Source organism: Lagopus leucura, unplaced genomic scaffold (genome assembly GCF_019238085.1).
Source record: "Lagopus leucura isolate 7727_CA_CO unplaced genomic scaffold, USGS_WTPT01 Super-Scaffold_100157, whole genome shotgun sequence".
In the NCBI taxonomy this organism is placed as follows: Eukaryota; Metazoa; Chordata; class Aves; order Galliformes; family Phasianidae; genus Lagopus; species Lagopus leucura.
Genome location: NW_024962334.1, coordinates 41,508,548 through 41,531,321, shown reverse-complemented (window position 1 = coordinate 41,531,321; position 22,774 = coordinate 41,508,548). Strand labels below are relative to the sequence as shown.

Sequence of the window (22,774 nt, the reverse complement as noted above, 5' to 3'; positions counted from 1 at the left end):
CCTAAGGCTGGCCAGTATCACCCTAAATAAGAATCCACAGCAGAAAATAAAGTTTGTTTAAAATCATTATGAAAAGAAATGAAATGCTGAAGCACGTGCCCACAGAAGGCAAGTAAAAAATTATAAAAACAGGTAAACAAGAGTAAAAAAGCAGTTCAATAAAGATGTTAAGCTTTTCAGAAGGTGACAGTCCTGAGGAGCTGTTTGTCTGACTGTTCTGCCCTGGCATGGCCACCAGAGGGCAAGGAAGACAGAAACATGCTGAGAAAAAGATGTGTTGAGTACTTGGTGATCCCAACAACCAGTGAGCAAAAATACCCCCAAGCAGTATGTACAGAGAAACTGCTGGACCTCCTGCATGCAGTAATAATCCCAAAGCAGTTGAAAATTAAAAAAAAAAAGTGAGCTAGAGCAGAACAAGAGTGTAGTTGGCTTAATTAAAAACAAGCTTTCCATCGTATTCACCATGCCTATAAAATCTCTGCCACAGCAACATCCATACAAAGTATTATTCCCTACGGTTACCTCAGCTGTGCTGAACAGCTATGGAAAGACCACAGGTTCAAAACCAGTCACAAGTAAAACATTAAACGTGTGTTGTTTTTTTTCCTTTAAGTCTGACTGCAGTAGTCTCAAAGGTACATTTGTTTTTGAAATCAATGCCTTAATTTTTACCTCCTGCCTGCTATCTATCTACTCAAAGCACCACTTAACCTACCTTTGCTGCCTTCGTAGCCTTTATTTTCAGCAGCATATCTACAAAAGCCACTCGCACTTTCTCTGAATTGTCATGAAGGCTGTGTTTAACTGTTGGCAGGAGCTGCTCCAGCAATGGATGACTTAATTTGTTGTCCAAAGTTATCGGTAGACACTGCGAGAAAAAAACAAGTAGAGTAATTAAAAATATTTAGAGGTGATTTGCAAAAAAGACATAGCTAAAAACTGTTGAACTGGACTATGACACTTCTAAGGTGAACTTCAGTAGGGGCTGACACTAAGTCTGCATGCTTTTCCTTTAACATTCTTTACTAAAAGTTGCTTCAAATTTCTAGTGCCCTGCATTCAGCAGACTCATTTCAGATGAATAAGATTCAGATATATGCTGAGGTCACAGTTCTGCCTTCTATCTGAGGGCACAGTATAAAGTACCTTTTGTGGTAGCGATACCAGCTCCCCAAACTCTACTAATTTTGGATTAAAAATCAGTCTCCTTTATTTTGGATTAAAAACTAGTCTCCTCCTTTTTTTGCCAAGACACATTTAACTCAGCTCTTCCTGCTTATTCAGTATAGATTTCCATACTGCTATAGTGGAGCAAGGGAGAATTAACATAAAGATAACTTCAAATTAAAAGTGAATCAATACATTTTAAGTGGAAACACAGCATAAGGAGATTCTCTAGGGATGGATTAAAACCAGTGATATAGAAATATACCAGAACTCGCCTGCATACTGAGCATAACTTCTATTAGCTAAAATTGCTGAATTATCAGGTCCAAACAATGCAGAAAGTCTATCAGACTAGAAATGCAAAGTGAATGAGATTCAACAAAGCCAAACAGTCACTACTTTGGAAGATGTTTTTTCTTTCCAGCTGTATGAGTTTTCTAAAAGGTGTGCAGAATTTGCATGTACCAGGAACTCACTGAGTAAGTCATTCTGCAGAACAATTACTGTCCTTGACTTTAAGTGGCCTGGAAACCAAAGCTTCATGTAAAAATGTAGAAATGACAATCACAATTTTACATTCAGAGGAAAGACTTACTTTAAAAACCGAGCATCGAACGTCAGCAGATGTTACATCACACGCCAGCTCTTCAATTAGCTTTTTTAAAAGGTCAGTAATAACTGTTGGAGGAATCATCTCCCAGTATTTGGATGTTATCTGACTAACTCCAAGTATCCCTGTAGAGCGGACAACTGGATGAGGATCTTCCAAGAGGCTCTAGAACAGAAGAACAATGTGAACAGAAGCATTATTGCTGATCCACTGCTGTTTGACAATAACTTGCAGTCCACAAATAGAATTCCATAATCATAATGCAAATTGTTATGCTATGAGAGAACAACAGTACTGATGTTCTCTCAAGGCATTTTATTATGAAGTAAACAAGAAAATTTAAATCAGGAACAAAGTTAAGACAATATTGTCCGATTACTTTTTTTAATATGACCTTTGAAATAGTTTTGAATTGTTTTTAAGATAACTTACTTTAAGTTTTGCACCTGTGATTCAATTAAGAATATTCAGACTTCTATGTACATGAGTTAGCATTGGATACTGCTCATATATGTTAATATAAAAACTTGACATTCAGTTACCTGATGTTTATGTTCATAAAGACGACACTGGTGATATCCAAAACATTTCAGTAAAGAATATACGTCCAATCTCATCTATCTTGACTAATTAAATTTTTTTTCCAGATTCTTACAATTGTACTTCACTTTAGAACTATTTAGGAATACAGTACTAAGCTTGAGGCAAATGCTTACTAATTAAATGTAAAGCTCTCTTCACCAGTCCCAAATAAGGATAAGATAAGAGGGGTGGCCAGCAGGGACAGGGAGGTGATTGTCCCCCTCTACTCTGCTCTTGTGAGGCCCCATCTGGAGTACTGCGTCCAAGTGTGGAGCCCGCAGTACAAAAAAGACAGGGAGCTGTTGGAGAGGATCCAGAGGAGAGCCACAAAGATGATCAGGGGACTGGAGCACCTCCCCTATGAGGACAGGCTGAGGGAGCTGGGCTTGTTCAGCCTGGAGAAAAGAAGGCTGCAGGGTGACCTCATGGCAGCCTTTCAGTACCTAAAGGGAGCCTACAGAGGGGAGGGGAATCAACTCTTTGAAAGGTTTGATATGTGTAGGACGAGGGGAAATGGTTTTAAGTTGAGGCAGGGGAAATTTAGGTTGGACATCAGGGGGAAATTCTTTACCATGAGAGTGGTGAGGTGCTGGAACAGCTGCCCAGAGAGGTTGTGCCGTCCTTGGAGGTGTTCAAGGCCAGGTTGGATGGGGCCCTGGGCAGTCTGATCTAGTATTAAATGTGGAGGTTGGTGGCCCTGCATGTGGCAGGAGGGGTGGAGATTCATGATCCTTGAGGTCCCTTCCAACCCTGTGATTCTGTGATAAGATCATTACCCATCCATGCAGCCCAAGGGCGTCCAACCTTCTGGCTTGCCTGGGCTGCACTGAGTGAACAGGATATTGATTTGGGCTGCAGACACATAGGGCTCTCCAAAAGTAATGCCTCTTATTTATTTCCATGGAAACTACAACAGATACAATGAACACAGTAACTCTGCTTGATAGAGCCAATTCTCAGCAACAAAACAATACTTTCAAGTATAGCAGCCACCATTAGCTGTGCATTTTTGCCAGTGATGAACAGGAGGCTGCATGCCATGTTTTGTCAATACCCACACCAGTAGAAGAGAGACCCACTGGTGCTGTCACCACTGCTGAAATACACCACTGTGCTCACATCTGCTGTTTGGCTCCATAAATGTTCAGGAAACATCAATGAATGTCAATGGGCACAATTTTTTTTTTCTTTTGCATGGAGGAATTCAGTTCCACCTCTTTGTTTCATACACACTTCCATGTCAGACACCATTTTGTCAGATGGCCCATCTGTCACACAGCAACAAAATGTAAGGTAATATTGGTGAGAAGTTTCTACTTATACTGCCATACCACCAACATCTACCTCTGATGTCGTGGGCCAGCATAAAAAAGTAGGAGGCATTACTTTCAGAGCTGTCCTTGTAAAATATATACTACTGAGCAACAACAATACAGAACAAGTGGGACACGTGACATTGTTTTTGTGAAACTAATGCATCAGTCTGGATCAGTGGCAGAGGTTGTGATTCTCAGTAAGCTTTCAAGGTGCTCAGAGCTCTTTTATGAATTGTTGCCCTTCCTGTACCTCTTCTTTGTCCAAAGCTGCTCACAAACCATTGCCAAAAGCAATGACATCAATAAGGAGTGACTGTGAAACGAGCGATATGTTTCTCTGTTAAGAGAGGTCTTACAGAAGTCTAGCAAAAGGACATGATCAAACATTTGAGTTGAATATCTGATTGCAACTCTATTTGTTCCATTTGAAAATTTGCAGGTAACGTATGTCAACTGCAGATGGATTAGCAAACATAATTTTTTTTCTTTTTTGGCAATCTTGAAACTGTTCTCAAATTCCTGTATCAAAACAGAAGACACAGCTGCATTTTTTTTTGCTGTTCACAGGACTCTGTTCAACCAGCAGCTCAAAATGCATGCAATTACTTGCCATAAATTGATAAGCACTGTGCCCTCCCCATACCCTGCATTCAGCCCAGACAGTTCCAGTCACACACGATGTGTGGTTGTTGTGAGTGATGAGTGCACACCTGGCCACTTAGTGGGGAAGGACTGCAGCCAGGAAGCAGGCCACACTGTGAGCTGTGCTGGGCCACATGCAGCCCATGTGCTGGAAACACCCGATAGAGCTTTCAAAAGCATCTTTCACTCACAGCTCAGTAAAATAGATAACCAATTTTTTCCTTTTCAGATTAAAAAAACAAATGATGTAGCATTGTCTGTTGCCAATGTGGCACAGAAAATTAAAATATTAGTCTATTTTTGCATTTTCTGCATCTCAGGCATACATACTATCCTGAAATTCCATTCACTTTAACTATACCAACAGCTTATTTTTAGCATTCAGCATACTAGTTACATCAAAACTTACAAAAAGTTCTTCAAACTGTTTCTGAATTTCAGCATCCATTTCTTCAGTGTTACAACTAGGATCACGAATAGGAAAAGCATCAATAAACAAAAATGCTGCATTCGATCGAACTTCTGAGTTTCTTGCCTGTTACAACGAAGGAAAAATTGTTATTTCAGTAAGTATAGACTTAAAGGCATATCCTACAAAACAAAACGTCTCCAAAGACTTCTGTTATTTGTAATTAAGTAAATGGGAGAGAAGTTCTTAAATATATGGAAGAAGTTGTAGTAACGTGATTTTTTTCACCTTACATTTCTGCCCCTCTGTAACACCTGAGCTATCAGAACAATAAGCTCTCAAAATATTAATGATCCTAAAGAGTCATAGTCTGAGCCCTTCTTTCTGCAATGCTAAATAAGTTAAAAACAGTTGGGATTTCTCTTGGCCACCTGACACGTAAACTTGGGCATGAATCCTTAAATCTCCTCTACAGAATACAAGAACCTCGAACTCAAGCAAAGCTTTTATCATTAAGTTTATACAGACAGGCAATTCAATGGAAAAGCTGAAGCTTATTTCCTCAAGAAAACAGTTTTTAGAAACTAAGTACCATCAAGCCTAGAGCATAACATCCAACGTGAACATATTCAATTCTGCATCTATGCATGTAATAGGATCATGTTCTGAGCTTCTACCAGCTAATCAGAAGCCTAAGATAAACCTTCTAACTCTGACATTTTATCATTTGTAACCATTTTCAGGGTGCTACTCAATATATTTTGCTGGCTGTAGAGCTCTAAACATAAGGAAAAATGAATAAAGTATATATTTAGGCAATCAATGAGAAATGATTGGCCCCTGTAGGCTCATAAAGGATAGAAAATACAGAGCAGTCAATGAAATGAAGAAAAGATGAGATTCAAGGTTCGTCAGAAGAAACCTGAAATAACCTGAAATACAACCAGCTGAAAATATTTTATTTGTTAAAGATATCAGTCCTTGATATTTGTGCTCACTTCTCTTTGAGGGAGAAGGAATAATTTTGTTCAGAGTTTGGTTCCAATTAAGAAAATGTATAAAAAACATATATAAAGAGTCTAATGTGAAACAAACAATGTAGGCTTAGTTAAGAGCAAGATTAAGAGACAGTGCAGGGGACCTTCTGACTACATTCATGCAATTTTCTTCTTTTGCCATGAGATGCTCAGATCAAAGGCAGGGAAAAGAAACTGTATAATCATGTAACATTTAGAATGAAAGAAACTAAGGGTAAATAAAAATAGAAAATCACAAAACAAATGAACTACAATTACTCAATGTGAAATTTATTTTGTATTTCCCTTCTGACTTGATCCTCATGGGAGACGAGGGATGGGCATCTCATCTCCAGGTAGAAAAAACAAAACACCACCACCACCACATTCTTCAAGCCAGCAAAATTAAGAAAAATTCTACATTTTGATACCATGAGAGTAAATAAAGCCCATCTACACATTCTTTAGAGCTTAGGACTACCTTATTTTACCCCACAGGCACCAAGAGGAACCTTCAGTTATTTGATTCAAAAAAAGAAGTTCATGTTTCTTTACCTTCATGCCTGTGATAATTTGAGGAACTGTTAAAACTGTTCTAAGACAGACTGATAGACCTTGAGATATATAGATCCACTTTCTGGTTATACAATCACGGCACAACTGTTCTGCTCACTTGCACACAACACTTTTTCATAATAAAGATATGAAATTGCATAATATTATAAAAACTAAATGTAGCACAAAGGTTTATAAAACACATGTAAGTAAAAGCCACAAAGGAACTTGTGCTATCTAACATCTGCTAAAGTATCAATTTAAGAAGAAAAAGAGCAAAATAGCCATGTATTCTAAACAACCATTTTAGAGAGAAAATCAAGTAGTTTCAACATGACCAGTTCTAGAATACCTTGTATTCTTACAGCTGAAGTAGTTTTCCTTTTTGCATGGAGGAGGGATAAAAAGGCCTTTTTATGGGTCGCCCTTCTTTTATACAACCAAGAACAAGATTTATTCCTCACTATATTAAATTAGGCTTTCATACAGTGGTTGAAATAGCAAACTGGTTATCTAAAATGAAACTGAGATTTCAAGCCTAGGAGAGGAATCCAAATCAGTAGAAGTGATGGTAAGCTTCCCTTTTATGTTCTGTATCTTAAAGTATTGATGATCCCAAGGCACAGCAATAGTCCCCTCAAAAATGGTAAATACTTCAGCAGTACGGTATAAAAAAGAAAAATGAACTAATGAAATTAAGATAGCAGCCTAACCAAAAATGAACTGCCCAATTTTCATTTTCAGTCAGATATTTCCTTTCACCTATCACAAATATGCTACTGAATCATCTGGAATGGAGTACCTTTACCTTTCCTTGTATTGAATCATTACATGATTCATATAATTGCTGCATTCAGCTTTTTACAATCCTGTACTTTTCTAAAGTATATGTTCACAACAGTTGGATTATGTTGCTGAATTAAAGCAAGTTCTCCATGACCTACTTGATATATGTGCTCACTTCTCAGCTCAAAGCGTTTAACTCCACATGGTGAAGTTATAAAAGTAAAAAAAAAAAAAAAAAGAAAAATAATGAACAAGAATTAAACCAAATAAATAGAAGCAACAAAAAAAGCATTGTTCTAATGATGGAACCAGAAGTGATGTGAAAATTATGAATATAGTTAAATAAAATTACATGCTTATAAGTACATGATTATGAATGGAATATGTGGGAGGGACCCAAAACTCATCAGCTGGAAAAAAACAGTGCTACATTCTGAAAAGGAAAATTACCTTTAGTGCTCTCCAAAGGATGGGTTTATACAACCGACAGAGCATTTCTTCAACTCCTTGACGAACTTTACTTTGTTTATGAAAATAACTCAGCATCTGGCAAATCAAACAACAAAAAACATGTTTTGTACACATCTGTGCACGTTCAAGAAAGATGGGGTGTTGGGGACGTCAGAAGTATTCATAAGGCAGGTTGTACTTGTTGTTTTTTGGTTGGTTTTTTGTTTCTAACTCTACTGTTCTTTCAGTAAAGTAGCCCGAACACTGCTCAACTGAATAACTGTTGTTTAGTTACTCTTCTATTTGATACAGGAACTCCTGCAATCCGTATCATTTTTAGTTAAATTCTTGTATATTGAAGAAGAACCAGCCATCGTTAGCAAATTTCTTCCAAGATCCTTCCACACCTTCTCAATTCAAAAGGGATTTATTTACATTACGGTCCTCTTTTGAGATCATAAGCTTCTCTGTTTCTTACTGAAATGAAATTCATGAAGATCTGTCAAAACCCTACTCCATCAAAATTCTAAGCTTGTACCTTGTAAAACCTTTGTATCTGATAGCATACATTCTTAAAACAGGTTTTGGTATAAATTTGTACTTATGTTCATGGAAAAATATGAAAAGTATGTTAAAAAATGAAAAACTATGTTCAGTACGTGAGTGTTCAGACAAGCGATTCTGCCTTAAAATGACCATTTAACTGAAATATGTGGATCCAGGAGATAACCAAATCTGATGGATGGGAACAACATACTGGTGCATTGAGCTGTGTATTGCACACTGGATACCCTCTGGCTTCTACATAATTTGAGAGAAAGCACAAGAAGTAAAAAGGCTACATCAGATATGAGTGTCTTCTCTTAAAAAGCTTCTTGTTCAACTTCGAATGTTCTGCTCAGGAATAAAAGCCATAGATAGGCCACTAGAATCTGTACCCAAATCAAGGATTGTCCCTACATACATACACAAAATCAACACACAGCATCTCTCTATATAAAAAAAGATATATATCAATGTAAGCTTTATATACAGCAAAGACAGACAAACCTCATTTCAGACCCACCATAAATTTGCTTTAAGGAGCTTATGACTTTTTTTCACTGTGATCAACTATGAAAAGGTCAAATCCCTAAGTAAAGAAAAGAATAGATAACAGACAGCAAAGGCTATTTCTGGCACTCTTTTCAAGAGCAGGAAAATAAGGGGATTTTTACAGACAAGAGAAATGTGATGCCAAACTATATGAAAATTCCTTATAGCATTCGTTCTAATAATTTGCCTTTCAGAATATCAGAGTGTATTTCATTTTTTAAATGTATATAAAGTATATGTATAATAAATATATGTATATGTATAATAAATATGTATAGGTATAATAAATAACAATATATAAAGTAAATGTATAATAAAGTGAACTCAGTCACAAGCAAAGCACCACACAGGTGCTCACCCACTCCTCTTTGGTGGAACGACAGAAAAATCTGGGAGAGCAAAAGCAAGAAAACTTGTGGGTCTAGATAACAACAGTTTTATAACTGAAGAAAAGAGGAATAAAAAAAGCAATTATTCAGAGGCAATCACCCACTACTTCCCACAAGCAGACCAATGCTCAGCCAGCCTCCTCAAAACCCCACTTCCCACAGTTTTTATTACTGAGGGTGGCATTATAGTGGAAGCAGTATCCCTCTGATCAATTTGGGTCAGCTGTGTCCATTCCCAAGTTGTTGCTCATCCCATCCTACTTGCTATGAAGGCAGAGTAGGGGCAAAGATAGCCTTAACATCGTGCAAGTACGGCTCAGCAAAATCTAAAACACGGGTCTGCATTTACTTTTTGGTCTACAAAACCAAAACCCAACACAATATGGGCTGCTATGAACAAAAATAGTTCTATCCCAGCCAGACTCAGCACAGTATTTTGGCAGGAAATGGAAAATTCCCCCTTTATACTAAACCAGTTCAGTTTGATACCACCGGTTCACGTCACAACACAAACTTACCTCTCTAACTTTAGAATAAACAGAAGAACTTCTGGGAAGATGAATTCCATGGTGCATGAAATCCTGAATACAATTGTGTTCAAGTATCTACAGTAAAAACACACATTCATGCTACTGTTAACACACAAGAAAAAAATAAGTACAGACGGCCATCCAGCAACATTTTTATCTAAAACAAAAACTGAAATAATAAATATTATTTCGTACTCAGCTTCTGCTTAGCTAAATGTTTTCCATGCTATGCTTCTATCAGCATAAACTGATTTTCAAGATATCAGCATACTGATATGAGAACTTGACTTCTGAGAGTCAAGTTTTGAATTCCAAAGTATCTCCACATGAATCTACAGGTGGTGGAACTGCCTCCACCCTCAGCAAGCTTGCAGATGACACCGAGGTGTGTGGTGCAGATGATACAATAAAAGGAACAGATGGCATCCGGAGGAACTCAGAACTTCAGAGGTGTGCCCACGCAAATCTCATGAAGTTCAAGAAGGCAAAGTGCAAGGCTATGCAACTGGGTTGGGGCAATCCTAAATGTCAGTACAGGCTGAGGGGATGAGTGGAGTGAGAGCTGCAGAGCAGAGATGGACGTGGGGGTGTCGATTGATGAAAAATCAAGCATCAGTCAGCAGCACAAGCTTGCAGCTCAGAAAACAAATCATATCCTGGGCTGCACGAAAAGAAGCGTGGCCAGCAGGCTGAGGGAGGCAATTCCTCACTCTGCTGAGCCCTTGCAAGACTCCAAATACAGCACTGTGTTCAGCTGTGGGGCTACGAGTGTAAGAGAGATGTGGAGCTTAGTTGGTTAATTAAACCACATGTAAGTGTTGTCCAAGCACTTCTTCAGCACCTTGGACCAGTGCCCTGGGGAGGCTGTTTCAGGCTCTAAAATGAAAACACTGAGAGAACTGGGGAACCCTATTCACTATAATATTCTGAGCCTGCATCTGAAATTTGGCGGGGACTTTGCTGTGATGCTGTAATTATGCTTTTGACCATCCTCCATAGAAATCCACAAAACCTTGATAAATAAGCTATCAAATATACAGACCTGCAAATACTGAGTAAATGCTTCAGTAATTTAGGGAATTACTGTATTTACAAAAAACATTGTGTACGTATATAGTTGTGGAAAGAATCATTTCAGCAGCAGAATTGAAAGTGCTTAATAGCAACCATGCTGATCAAAGTAGCTAAACGTTAGTAGCTTAGCTTGCAATTGCTCCTTGGCACTGTTGGAGAGGCCCTTTCCTTAGGGAAAGGATTCCTTAAGGATTGCTTAGGAATCCTTCCTAGGATGAATATTCATATAATCTCCCCCCATCTTAAGATTCAGAGCTATCCAAATAAAATGTCAAGCATAGTAATACCTCTAAAGCTTCTCCTGATACCTTCTTCCATGCTCTGAAGTAAATTTCTGAAATGTATTCCATCAAGGATCTGGATTAACACATGGGAAACACTATCAATCAAGCATCCTATGACAACTCATAAGAATAATCACATGAAGGTTTTGTTAAGTACAGTGATTAGTTGTAATTCTGTGTACCAATGCTGTTTTTAGAGGAAGCAAATACCTTAACACAGAAAATCTCTCTTGCCAGTTGGAAATTCAAAAGAGTAACACAGTTATTTTATAATTTCTCTCCAACAAATGCCTTAAATTGTTTACAAATACATATACTCTTGTAACTGGAAGCACTGGAAAGCCTCTGATTTTAATATGAAGAATAATCTATATAACACTTCCCTGAATAGTCAAAGGAAAAACATAAATCTACATTCTTCATCCATCAATCAAGTTCTCAAGCTATGACCCTACAAGTTACTTGTATTTATAAATAACAAGTTATTTGTTATTAAAATGTCTATGCAGAATCTTACCACATTAAATCAGAGGTTGTCCACAAGAAAAATAATACTTCACAGAAGCAGAAAGACTTGCAATTCTCCAACACGAACACCGCAAGTAACACACCATGGTTTAAGTGAAAATCATTTGCCTTACATAGTTCTAAAAAAGCACTTCATTACATCTCTAATTGTTGCTTTATACATAACTGTATACAATTAAATAAAGTTGTTGAAACAATATGGTACTTAGACTCAACAGATTTGATGTTCTCTGGATGCTGAGATATTTTATCAACATAACAGATATCTGAGTTTGAGACAAACAAAGCCTTAGTCAGGCCTCTAATGATTAGTAAGAAGTGTAACTGTTATGCTTACCTTGGAAAGAACTGTAATTGGTTCTTAACAGTTCCGTGTATCATTTTAATGAAGTTGACATTCCAGCTGAAGAAAAAGCTCAAAATTCTTCTTCCCTGTTGGCAGAAGAAAAAAGGAGGTGTATGGAAACTGCAAGGTCATGGCCTGAACCAGTGACTGAGCACCAGGTAAGAAGGGGCAGCCAAGGCAGAGCTGAGGCACGAGCAATGCATCTGAGTGACCCTGGATCCACCCTTGTTTACCCTCTGTTAAAGCAGCCAAGGAGCAGCAGTGCTATTCAGAGATGGTGCTCTTCTCAAGATGTCACCAGACTTTGGAAAGGGCAAGCCACCTTCTTATGTATTGCTTTCTAAACTAAATATTAACAAACACCTTTATAAGCATGCTCCTATCCTACTAGGAGACACTGTTATCGCCTTCCATTGCTCCACAGGAAGAAAGACAAAAAAGTAAACAAAACAATACAAAAGGGAAGACAGAACCCAGAAGAACACCAACTTAAGAGCTACTTCAACAGTAAATACAGATTCCTAATTTTTAAACATAATTCAAGTGTTGCAGTTGCTACATCAAAGAGAAAACACGAAACAAATGCCATGTGATTTACATATTTGCCTATTTTTCCAATGTCCAATCTGCTCTAAAACGACTTCAAGTAATACGCTATAAAGATAAGGGACTGTACAAATCCAGGCTTTCACACCAAGGGTTATCAGAGTTCTGCCTAAGGTACTTTCATTCTGGGATGATGCTGTAAAGATGGTGAAGGTGCAGATAAGATGGCACGACAGTTCTCCAGCTTTAGTTACGTTTTTGAACAAAGCCACAGAAAACAGCTGGGATGCTGAGGAAGATAAATGATCTGATTAGCACAGACAATTCCCTTCATACTGTCTCATGGTAGGTAATAGTGCAAGAGCCCTGGAGCTATTTTAATTCATGAAAGCAGAAGAATACTCTTTTTCCTTTAGCAAGTTAGAAGTGGTGATGGAAAGTCTAATGAGCAACCAAAGTTTTGCAAAAGAAAAGACTGAAAGGCTAAGGAGAAAGAAAATAAACTCTTCTGGACTGAGAAAGATCTGCCCTTGGAATTAGAATCTTGTACAGTAACTGCACAAGTAGCCTAGGTCTGTGTCATCATACAGTATCAGACTGTATCCAGCTTCTTGAGACTCTGAAGAGTCTGATGATGCATAGTGGTGAGACAGCCTGTTGCAAAGTTCCTTTGTACTTTTCTAGCAATAACAAATTAGAAAAACTCATAAGGAGATGCAATAAATAAGTAAAGACCCAGTTGTCAATGACAGATGCTACTACCAAAAAAGAAAAACACTGGATAATAAAATCAAATTGTAAAAAGAGTAACTTATCTTCACCTTTGGTAGTCTGATACCAGCAATGCACTCACCCATCAAGATCCTTGAAAACTTAAAGGTCAAGAGAATCACAACCTACAGCTCCTACTTCAACAAGGCAAAGGTGAGACTGCACTTAGCAGAAAAGACAGATGAAGGCACAATGTGGCTTTCTATCCTGGAAGGCACCCAACAGAAATCTGTATTCAGTTTGGTTCAACAATTCCTTTTTCCTTCAGTTTCAATTGCTCGACCTTGATCACGAGAACATAGCAAATCCCTTCAATTTAATCTCCTGCCAATGAATCTCACTAAAACAATTCTCACTGTCAATATCCTCAGCAACCTGGTAACAAGTGAACTTGCTCTCCACCATATTGGTGCAGACATAATGAATACATTGTGATTTGCCAGATGTATATACACACATAGAGTTAGTAAGGAAAGATGAGCAAGCAGACCTTCTAAGGGCTCTCCAGGTGACTGGAAACCCCACTGGAACGTTTTCATAAATCACACAGAGATAAATTCAGAGGAACACTCCAGTAACAATCTTAAAATAAACCTGTGAGAAATACTGCTGTGTTGAATAGCACAGTCTGGGAAAGCAGAAAAACTGAACCACAGGGATCTTGTATTGCAGCATAATTGTGCAATTCTGTATCAGTCTAGTTTGATCTAAAATCAAGTTAACACAGTTTCTGACCCTTCCCTTCTCTTCATCCTTGTATATGACGAACCACTCAAAGCAACCTCACAATCTTACTAGGAAACAGATCAGCTACCTCCTAGAATGAACCCACAGCACTGCTGTATGAGCACTCACGCTGAGGAGAGGAAAAAAATGAAAGGAAAGCCTGTGAACAGCTCCAGCATCCCTGACAATCTGTTAGAACTTATCAGTCAAAAGGCTTAATGCGTCACCATTAAAAATAACCAGAGCTCACTCACAGAAAAGCAGGGCAGGAGAAAAGCTTGCTTACCTCTTCTTTTTTGATGTGCTTTACACTCATGAAACACTGAAGTAACAGGTCTTTGATTTCATTACTGTCCTCTGAATCATAATCAAAACAAAGTAAGGTCTGATGTAGTTTCCACAGACTAACGATGTCTACGCCCTGACAGAAAAAAAGCCCACATTACATTGATCTAGGCGTACTTTTAATGTGAAGAATCATTTAATGGATTGTAGACAATGAAACTGAAGCACTTTGTTACAATTGGAAGGTTTCCAGATTGCAAAATTGTGAACATTAATCAATTTTCACTCCTCTCATTGGGAAAAGACTACAAAAATATTTTTAACAGTGGAAATACAAACTTCCAACAACTGAAGAAATGCTTTCTGTACAGAAAGCTTGCATTTTACACAAGACACACTAAAATGGCATAATTCCACTTCTCCGCTTCTCAAAATTTGAACAATGAAAGCAGTTAACAGGGAAAAATAGAAGGATAGAACACGAGGGAAATACTTATAGGGCTAATGAAAGGATTGTCACAATGCTCTAAGTAGCTTTCACTTGAAAACAAAAAAAACATTCAGTTCACAATAGATAATTAAGCAAAATAAATTATCTCTAGATACAGAGTAACAGAAAAAGAAATTTCCCACTTAAGAATCCGCTATGAGTTGCTGAGAGTAGCTCTTAAAGCCTGAATTAACTAATAGAGCTAACAGCAACTTAAACCTTTGCCACTGGGCTTTACAAACGAGCAGAGGAGAAAATAAAGTATGTAAAGCAAACTGTTCTCTGGTGAAACTACTGCCAAAAGTCTTTAAAGTTCATTCCAGAGAAGGCAGCATTTTGATACACTCCTTATAGCAGCAACACCAAAAACACAATTTGTAACCAATACATATAGTAGGGTTCATTAGTGGAGAAGCACTAGAACAGAGGAAAAAAATTAACACAAGAAAGTATACTTGGGAGAGAGTTTCCTTCTTGCAATATTCACTAATAATTTAAAACTCAATATAACTTCAGCATACCGTAGCAGCTTTACTCAGACTTTTTCTTAACAGTAAAATAAATACTGTTTTCCCTAGCTGCTCCTTTCCTTCCAGTCCTTTCTCCCACCACATTTCACACACACGCTGGATGGCACTCTGTAGGACATTTTCAGATTCAGGTAATGCAGGAACAATACCTACAACAGGAATAAAGTAAGTATTTATTGCAACGTTTTTATTCACGTAAAACACCGCTCAGTTACTACACTAAAGGTATCTCACAATATCTGTCAGCTCTTGCCATATTTATATGTTTTAAAAACTTACTTTCACTGTGGATGTTTAGGCAGCTTTGCTAATTCTACTGTTTTGGCCAAGTTTTTCTACCAGTAGCAATGGAATCTCCAGTTTTTATTCTTCTGTGGCTAATAGGATTTTTTTATGGCAAGCCATCTCTCCTTGGGTGAACGTGTGGGGAACGAAAATTTCTGAAGTTCCATACTTTAGACTGTGTAACTCATGTCCAAGTGAGTACTCCCTCAACTCTCTCTCTAAAAGAACTTGCATCAGTACCAACTTTTGTCCCTGTGGTTTTTTTTTTCTCCATAGATCCCTCAGGTCAAACATTAAACTTAGTATTGCTATCTGCTAAAAACCAGTGGAATGTGTTTCAACTCTTTGAAAGGGTTGATAACAGCAGCACAAGGGGAAATGGTTTTAAGTTGAAGGAGGGAAGATTTAGGTTGGATGTCAGGGGGAAGTTCTTTACCATGAGAGTGGTGAGGTGCTGGAACAGCTGCCCAGAGAGGCTGTGGATGCCCCGTCCCTGGAGGTGTTCAAGGCCAGGTTGGATGGGGCCCTGGGCAGTCTGATCTAGTATTAAATGTGGAGGTTGGTGGCCCTGCATGTGGCAGGGGGTTGGAGATTCATGATCCTTGAGGTCCCTTCCAACCCTAGCCATTCTGTGATGTAAGTTAAAACAGACAAGTACGCACCATTTAATATAAAGGCACATTCTAGAAGAGCTTTGTAGTTCACAGTTTCATCCACTACGGGTATGGAAGTGATAACTACAGCTGTCACTCCATGGATCACAGCTACAGTTTGTTTCTGAAAGAAAGCGATGTTAAGGAAATAATTCTGCAATTTATTTTATTCTCAGAATACAGTCATGCCAAGGTTATTTAGCCCAGGGAGAAGGCTCCAAGAAGACTTCATTGCACCCTTCCAGTACTTTAAGCAAGCTTATATTGAGGAGACTGACTTTTTACATGGGCAAATAGTGATGGACAAGGGGGAACAGTTTTAAACTGTCCCATCTTTCAGAATTAAGTTATCAGTGGATCTAATCTTTTGTAGTAATCTGTTATACTATACTGAAATCATAACTCCTGTTTAACCTAAGTATAACAGTTAAGAGGTCAGTTATAATTATGGTAAGGAGATGTTTGGACCTGACCTTGTTTGATAAGCCTTGCATGCTTAGAGTTGCCATGAAAATACTCCATTTTATTTCCAGGTAAATATTAACTATTATTTATTTTACATGATTTTTTACCATTTCTGGAGCACTGTCGACTTCCATGCCATCATTACTTTCAGCATCTTCTACCCTTTGCCACGTTTCTACAGGCTTCTCCATCAAGGTCTCTTTCAACAGGTGTCTCAGTCTCTCCCATAGTACTTCTTTTTGTTTTCTTGACAATTCTTGAAGTAATTCATTCAGATTGAAAGGATCAAATGTATCTTTCTGCAGTCAGAAGATAACACACCACTCCACATCAGAGTTAAGACGTGTTTTTCTTTTTTTTTTTTCCCCCCCAAAACTAACACTTTTCTTGACATAAAGGATTACTTTCCATGCCTTTACAGTTATAGATAAAACACCTTCTACAAGTTTTATTTCTTTAAATATAGCATGAGAAATTCCTGACACCCTTTATTGTTAAACAAGGGTGGTTTTTAAAAGACTTTAGACCTCAGTGACAACATTGCTAGTGATGTCCCTACAACATCAAATTTTTTCTTGTGTTCCGGATGCTACTTTCCTAATGGAAACAATTCCACATCCTCATCTAAGAAGCATGGAATTAAATTCCCTGATTGTAGCTTTACTGTGTTAAACACAAACTGATGATGGCAGATGATGGCATTGGTCACCTCATCACTCTTCTTTAGCCTTGTGTACCCAGTCTGGGAAGAGGAGGCATTTCTGCTGAGCTACTGGACTCTTCAGACAGAGCCTCCTCTATCATACCTATAACTTCTAGCAACATCTTCAAATGCATTTTCAGTTGTAATCTTGTGTATAAAGAATCATTCCTAAGTTGTCACGTATAACTGAAACTACAGTTCTGAGAGGAAAGGTGGTGCAATCTACTGGTGTTGTGATAGTTGAATCATTTAAATGCTTAAAGAATCTGCTTTGATTAATAAGGAGTATCCATTGTACTAGGAGACTGATCTGAACCATTTGATCAGAAGAATTACCTCAGGTAGGAAAAGGGAAAATTTCCATGATCTTGAAATAAAAATATTTTTAGTTTGAGAATGCGTTAAAAAAGACTTGGGAAAAAAAAGTTGAAGGGTAAAATACTGAAAGAAGATGCAGTAAGTATTAGGAGGTTCCCTAAGGCTAGGAGAAGAAAGATCCTGTTACATATTTATGGCAGTCTTTCTATTCTATTCTACAGCTGGAAACAAATACAATAAAGCAAAGGCTGCACAGGGAGTTCTGCAGCTCTCTACTTCAAACAAACCCAGAAGACAGGATATTAAGATTGTAGTGTTTTGAACAAAAGAACAGGCTCGTAATAAGACTAGAGCTTTCTGATCTTTCTCTGGGATGATATGATGGAATTATTCCAAAACCTATGAGGAGAAGGATGCCACTGAATGATAGTCGTATCTGTAATTCATATTCTCCTCTCTAAGAAGTGTTTTCTTGAATTAGAACAGGATTTAGTGGAAAAATTTAACAGTGCCTGATAGAGACAATGATAAATAACACAATAATATAGAAGTGTAATCTTTAAAAAAAAAAGAAAAGTGAAAAGCCCAAGGCAAATCACAGAGAGAGCAGCAAAACCCCAGAGTTTTAGAACTGAATGAAACAAAGCAAGGAGAGAATGGAAAAAGAAAATTAAAGCAGGAGAAGGAGAAGAATAGGAGGAACAGTACATTGTGATTGAAGTTTAGTGGCAAAGACCACAATGTAAATAATTATGCAGTATCATATAGAAGAGTGAGATTTCACTGGATCTTTTTCTCCTCCTGCTCTTTACCACACTGTATGTACAGACTGCATTTTATCACATCTCCATAACACTCAGTGACAGAATTACCAAGTACAATTACTCAAGGACAAAAGAAAAAGTGGGCAACCAAATCTATCAAATGAACAAATGCTGCTGAAGTGTACTTCTGCTCATGTTCACCACTATGTGCTATCACAATGTGCGAACACAGTTTAAAAATAAAATAATCGACATCAGCAGCAAATGACTATTTCTTTTCTTTGCTATTGCTACAGTATTTGATCATTATTTTAAAAAGGAAAAACGTGTATGCAACAACCAAATGTTAGAAAAATCAGCCTGTCCACAGCATCGAGTCATTTCAGATCTCACACCTGTATCAGCTATGATTCACTTGCAGGTGCCAGAGAAGCAACTTCTATGCCATGTATCCCATGCACCAATGGGCTTTAGACTTTATTATTCATACACACAAGTATCATGGCTTACTTACAGAAATTTGAGTAAAACGCAAGAAGTCCTCAATTGACTTTTTAGACACAGCTTGTAAAAATGCTTCACGTTTCATTGTGGTCTTGTTTATCCTTGCTACATAAACAAAAAATAAACAATAAAAGTATATTTTACATACATATAAATTATAGAATGGCTTGGGTTGGAAAGGACCCCAAGGATCATCAAGCTCCAAACCCCTGATGCAGGCAGGGCCACCAACCTCCATATCTAATACTAGACCAGGCTGCCCAGGGCCCCATCCAACCTGGTGTTGAACACCGCCAGGGATGGAGCATGCTAGAGATTGGAATGTTAGAGAAAAGCACCATATCTCAAAGCGTTACCATTTCATGGTTGCAGTGAATAACTGTGAACATACATTCTTTATCCACACAGTTATATGGAATCACAAAATCATTAAGGTTGGAAATACCACTAAGATAATCCAGTCTGACCATCAATCCACCCCCACCATATCACTGGCCACATCCCTCAGTGCCACATCTCCACGGTTCTGTAAAAACCTGCAGGCATGGTGATTGCACCTGGGCAGCCTGTGCCACTGCCCAAGTGCTCTTTTAGAGAAGTTTTTTCCAAACACCCAACCTGACCCACCTCTGGCACAACTTATGGCCATTACCTGTTGACCTATCACTGTTACCTGTGAGCAGATGCTGTCCCCAGCTCAGCACAACCTCCTTTCAGGCAGTTGTTGAGAGCGATATGGTTCCCCTCAGCCTCCTCCATATAAAAGATGCCCTCCCCAGTGCATTAGTTACCCAACTCAACATACAGACTCACAGCTGCACTGGGCCACACTGCTCAAATGTGCACGTTTTTTTTTTTTAATTAAACAAGGCCTGAAAGCTTAGAAGAGCATTGCAGCTGACAATTTCACCTTAAACAAGGATAGCATTACCAGCACAAGCACCCTATTGATCCAGCCACCATTCCAGACAGAAGCATTTCCTCCCACAAAAAGCAGCAAAACACTGATCCCTTTTCCTCCTGTCAAGCGAGGACGAGGGGCAATCAAGCCACTTTTTGGCGCTAAGTGCTTCATCACTGCACGTCACCCATCTGCCATTCCCAGTTCCTCTGGGCGGGACTCCGCGTCCCTCAGCCTCCGCTCCACAGGAGCCGCAGCTCCTGGCCGTGCCCGACGCGGGGAGGCACACAGGCCACTTACCTAACGCTTCCACAGAAAGAAATCTTCATAGACCCAGGGGTCGCGTTCCCAAACACGCCCGCCTACCCGCACAAGAGCCCTCCCTCCCTCTCGCTGAGCCCCGCGCCGCGCCGCGCCGCGCCGCCGGGTTCGAATCGTCCCGCGGCGGCCGTTGGGCGCGAGCGGCGCCGAGCTCTCGTCTCGCGAGATCTTAGAGCCTACCCCATCGCGGGGCGGGCGGAGGATGCTGGCGCGCTGCGGCTAACGGAGCTGTAGGTAGGGGGGGCCGTGCGGGCGGGAGCGCGCTGCTATGCAGCGCAGGTGCCGTAGATAAGTACTAAAAAGTTAGATAGGTAAATAAAAGGCGTTTTCACCTTTTTGCGTGTGTCTACATGGAGCTGTGGCCACCACACCCACTGACCACGTCTCTCAGTGTCACATCTCCGCCGTTGTGGAAGAGCTGCAGGGCTGGTGAACGCACCGCCTCCTTGCAGCCCGCGCGGCTGCCCGACTGCTCTTGTAGAGAAGTTTTGCCGAACGTCCAGCCTGAGCTTCCCGTTGCACAACTGAAGGCCGTTACCTCTCACCCTGTCACTGTTAAACCGAGAGAAGACACTGTTTCAGTGTGCAAATAAGCAAAAAACGGACAGTTTCCACGTAAATGCTGACATCTGGCAGGACTTTTCTGGATTGTGATTTTTTAAAAACGCGATCTGATCCAGATTCCATTCAATGTTATGTGCAAAAAATCACTTTTAAAAAGCTGTATTTGTGTTTGCAAACATCCCTGCCTCACAGCTTTTGTTCATGCTTACAGGTTGTAACATTTCATGTCATACAGTCAATTTACTGACTTATCCTATTACATCTTTAAGCTTTTGAGCAAACTATGTGTCTTTATATAGTTTTAAGGCAAAAAAAATAAAGTAGTAGTTTATTATATGCTTGTCCCATATGATCAATGCTATTTTGTATAGGTTTAAGATGTAACAGATGACTAACATTACTGAAAGCAAAGATAAAATATGGTTTTATTTCCTGAATCAACAGCCAAGTGCATGTACAACTTTTGGAGTAACTTGGGTTTAAAACAAGTATTTGCCAGATGGAGATTAAACACCCATTGGGGAATAAGTGACATTAATTACAGTATGGATATGATCATGGAATCAGATTTACCCTAGGAAGGGACAGTATGCCAGAAGGTGTTAGCAGCCAAAAAACTCATCTTCTTGACCAACAAAAATAATGAGTTATCCGCACACAGACTGTTCAGTGCCACTCTTCAGCTCTGCCTGAACCCAAAGAAGCACATACCTCCTCAAAGCATTTTGCACGAAGGCAAAGTCTCCTCATCTTTGAAGCGCGTAAAAGTCCACCCAGCAAATGCCAACATCAACCACCCTGCATCCAGAGGAAGGGTCCCAGGAGAGGCAGATCTCTGCCCAGGCCTAATCCCCAGCAGCAGGGGACAGCAGCTGTTGGCTTCCAGAGTAAAAATACCAGAAGAAGGGAAATTTTCCTGCTCTGCAGAAAAGGATCAGGCATTAGGCTTGCTGCAGGTCCTATGGTCCTGACTGTTTCTTAAGGTTCTTCTTGCACTTATTCAGCTAAGTGTAACAGGCCTGTGAAGCAATTTGCTTGAAGTAAGTTGTATGAGCAATTATCATACTTGTTGAGGAGCAAAAGTAAATTAAAAAGTATGAAAACTGACATTTATGCATTGTGCTAAAGTCGAATTTTTTGCATATATTAAGAATCTTTGACATTTTAGATACAAACTGATGGATTTGTTTATCATGTGTGGACTGAACATTTCATTAATACCTTGATTAGGCTTTAATTAGGTGCTGCATTAGTCACCTGGTTACAGTTTATTTAGTCGGGCACCTATCCATTTAGCATATGAATGACAACATATTCTAGCAAACAATTTGTGTTGCATAGCAACCACAGAATGATTTTTTTCTTGGTCTTGAAACTAAAAGTTGATACAGGTAACAACAGGCTGGGTAACAATGATTCATTTTAAAGAGCCACACCTAAAAGCACAGATGCAGAATAGGGTTGTGTTGGATTTTTCAAGGATTGTGCTCGAGCTGTGAGCTGGTAATGAAGCTACAGCCCCATTTTCAGTTTCTCTAATGTTCTCCCTTTCATGAGTACCAAATTACATACCTCTTTTTGACATGTCTGTTCATCTGCTCAAAATAATCTATACCCTTTGATAATAATCTTATATTTATTATCACTTTCCTGTCAAGTCAAGTTAAGGCAAAAATGAAAAATAGGCCTTCCACACATGGTTGCTGAGCAACAGCAAATAAAGATTTGCTTTTGTGCTATCGCTTCATAAACTGGTCTTTATTCTTGTTGGTAACCTGTGTAAGAGATCTCAATTGCGGATGCCTCTCAGGAGAATATCACCATTTGGACTTCACAAATATTCTGTTTTAACCTGTATGTGACAACATTATAAATGCTTGTGAAGAAGCAAGCGAGTAATTCCCTGAGTGTCAGATGCTTTCTTGACATTCAGATTATTCTTTTTCTTTTTTTAATTTACAGTGTTATTTTCTAGATAATAACTTCCGATGATATTATTGTACAAATTATCTGCTCACCTATTAGAATTGTTACTATTTTTCATTGAACATGTAATACAATACAGATAATACAGAATCTGTGAATCTGCTCATCCATGAGGTGCGCTGTTAATCATTTACATGCCTTCGTTGCCCTTATCTTTTTGTTTTCCATACTTTGATAAAT

The 22,774-nt window shown here is 38.9% G+C and overlaps 1 protein-coding gene across 1 annotated transcript in view; it reads right to left on the bottom strand.

Moving 5' to 3' along the window:
• The window catches only part of NCAPG2 (non-SMC condensin II complex subunit G2), a 34,210-nt gene extending 14,137 nt beyond the window's left edge, over positions 1 to 20,073 (bottom strand). The window contains exons 1-13 of the mRNA XM_042888807.1: positions 20,024 to 20,073; positions 18,833 to 18,927; positions 16,641 to 16,832; positions 16,078 to 16,192; positions 15,122 to 15,279; positions 14,112 to 14,246; positions 11,774 to 11,868; positions 10,912 to 10,981; positions 9,539 to 9,625; positions 7,537 to 7,632; positions 4,730 to 4,855; positions 1,766 to 1,945; positions 719 to 871 (exon numbers count right to left, since the gene is read on the bottom strand). Of these exons, the coding sequence (XP_042744741.1) occupies positions 719 to 871; positions 1,766 to 1,945; positions 4,730 to 4,855; positions 7,537 to 7,632; positions 9,539 to 9,625; positions 10,912 to 10,981; positions 11,774 to 11,868; positions 14,112 to 14,246; positions 15,122 to 15,279; positions 16,078 to 16,192; positions 16,641 to 16,832; positions 18,833 to 18,907 (1,482 nt within the window). The 5' untranslated portion in view covers positions 18,908 to 18,927; positions 20,024 to 20,073. The remainder of the gene's footprint in view (positions 1 to 718; positions 872 to 1,765; positions 1,946 to 4,729; positions 4,856 to 7,536; positions 7,633 to 9,538; positions 9,626 to 10,911; positions 10,982 to 11,773; positions 11,869 to 14,111; positions 14,247 to 15,121; positions 15,280 to 16,077; positions 16,193 to 16,640; positions 16,833 to 18,832; positions 18,928 to 20,023) is intronic.
• Positions 20,074 to 22,774: the final 2,701 nt, after the last annotated feature.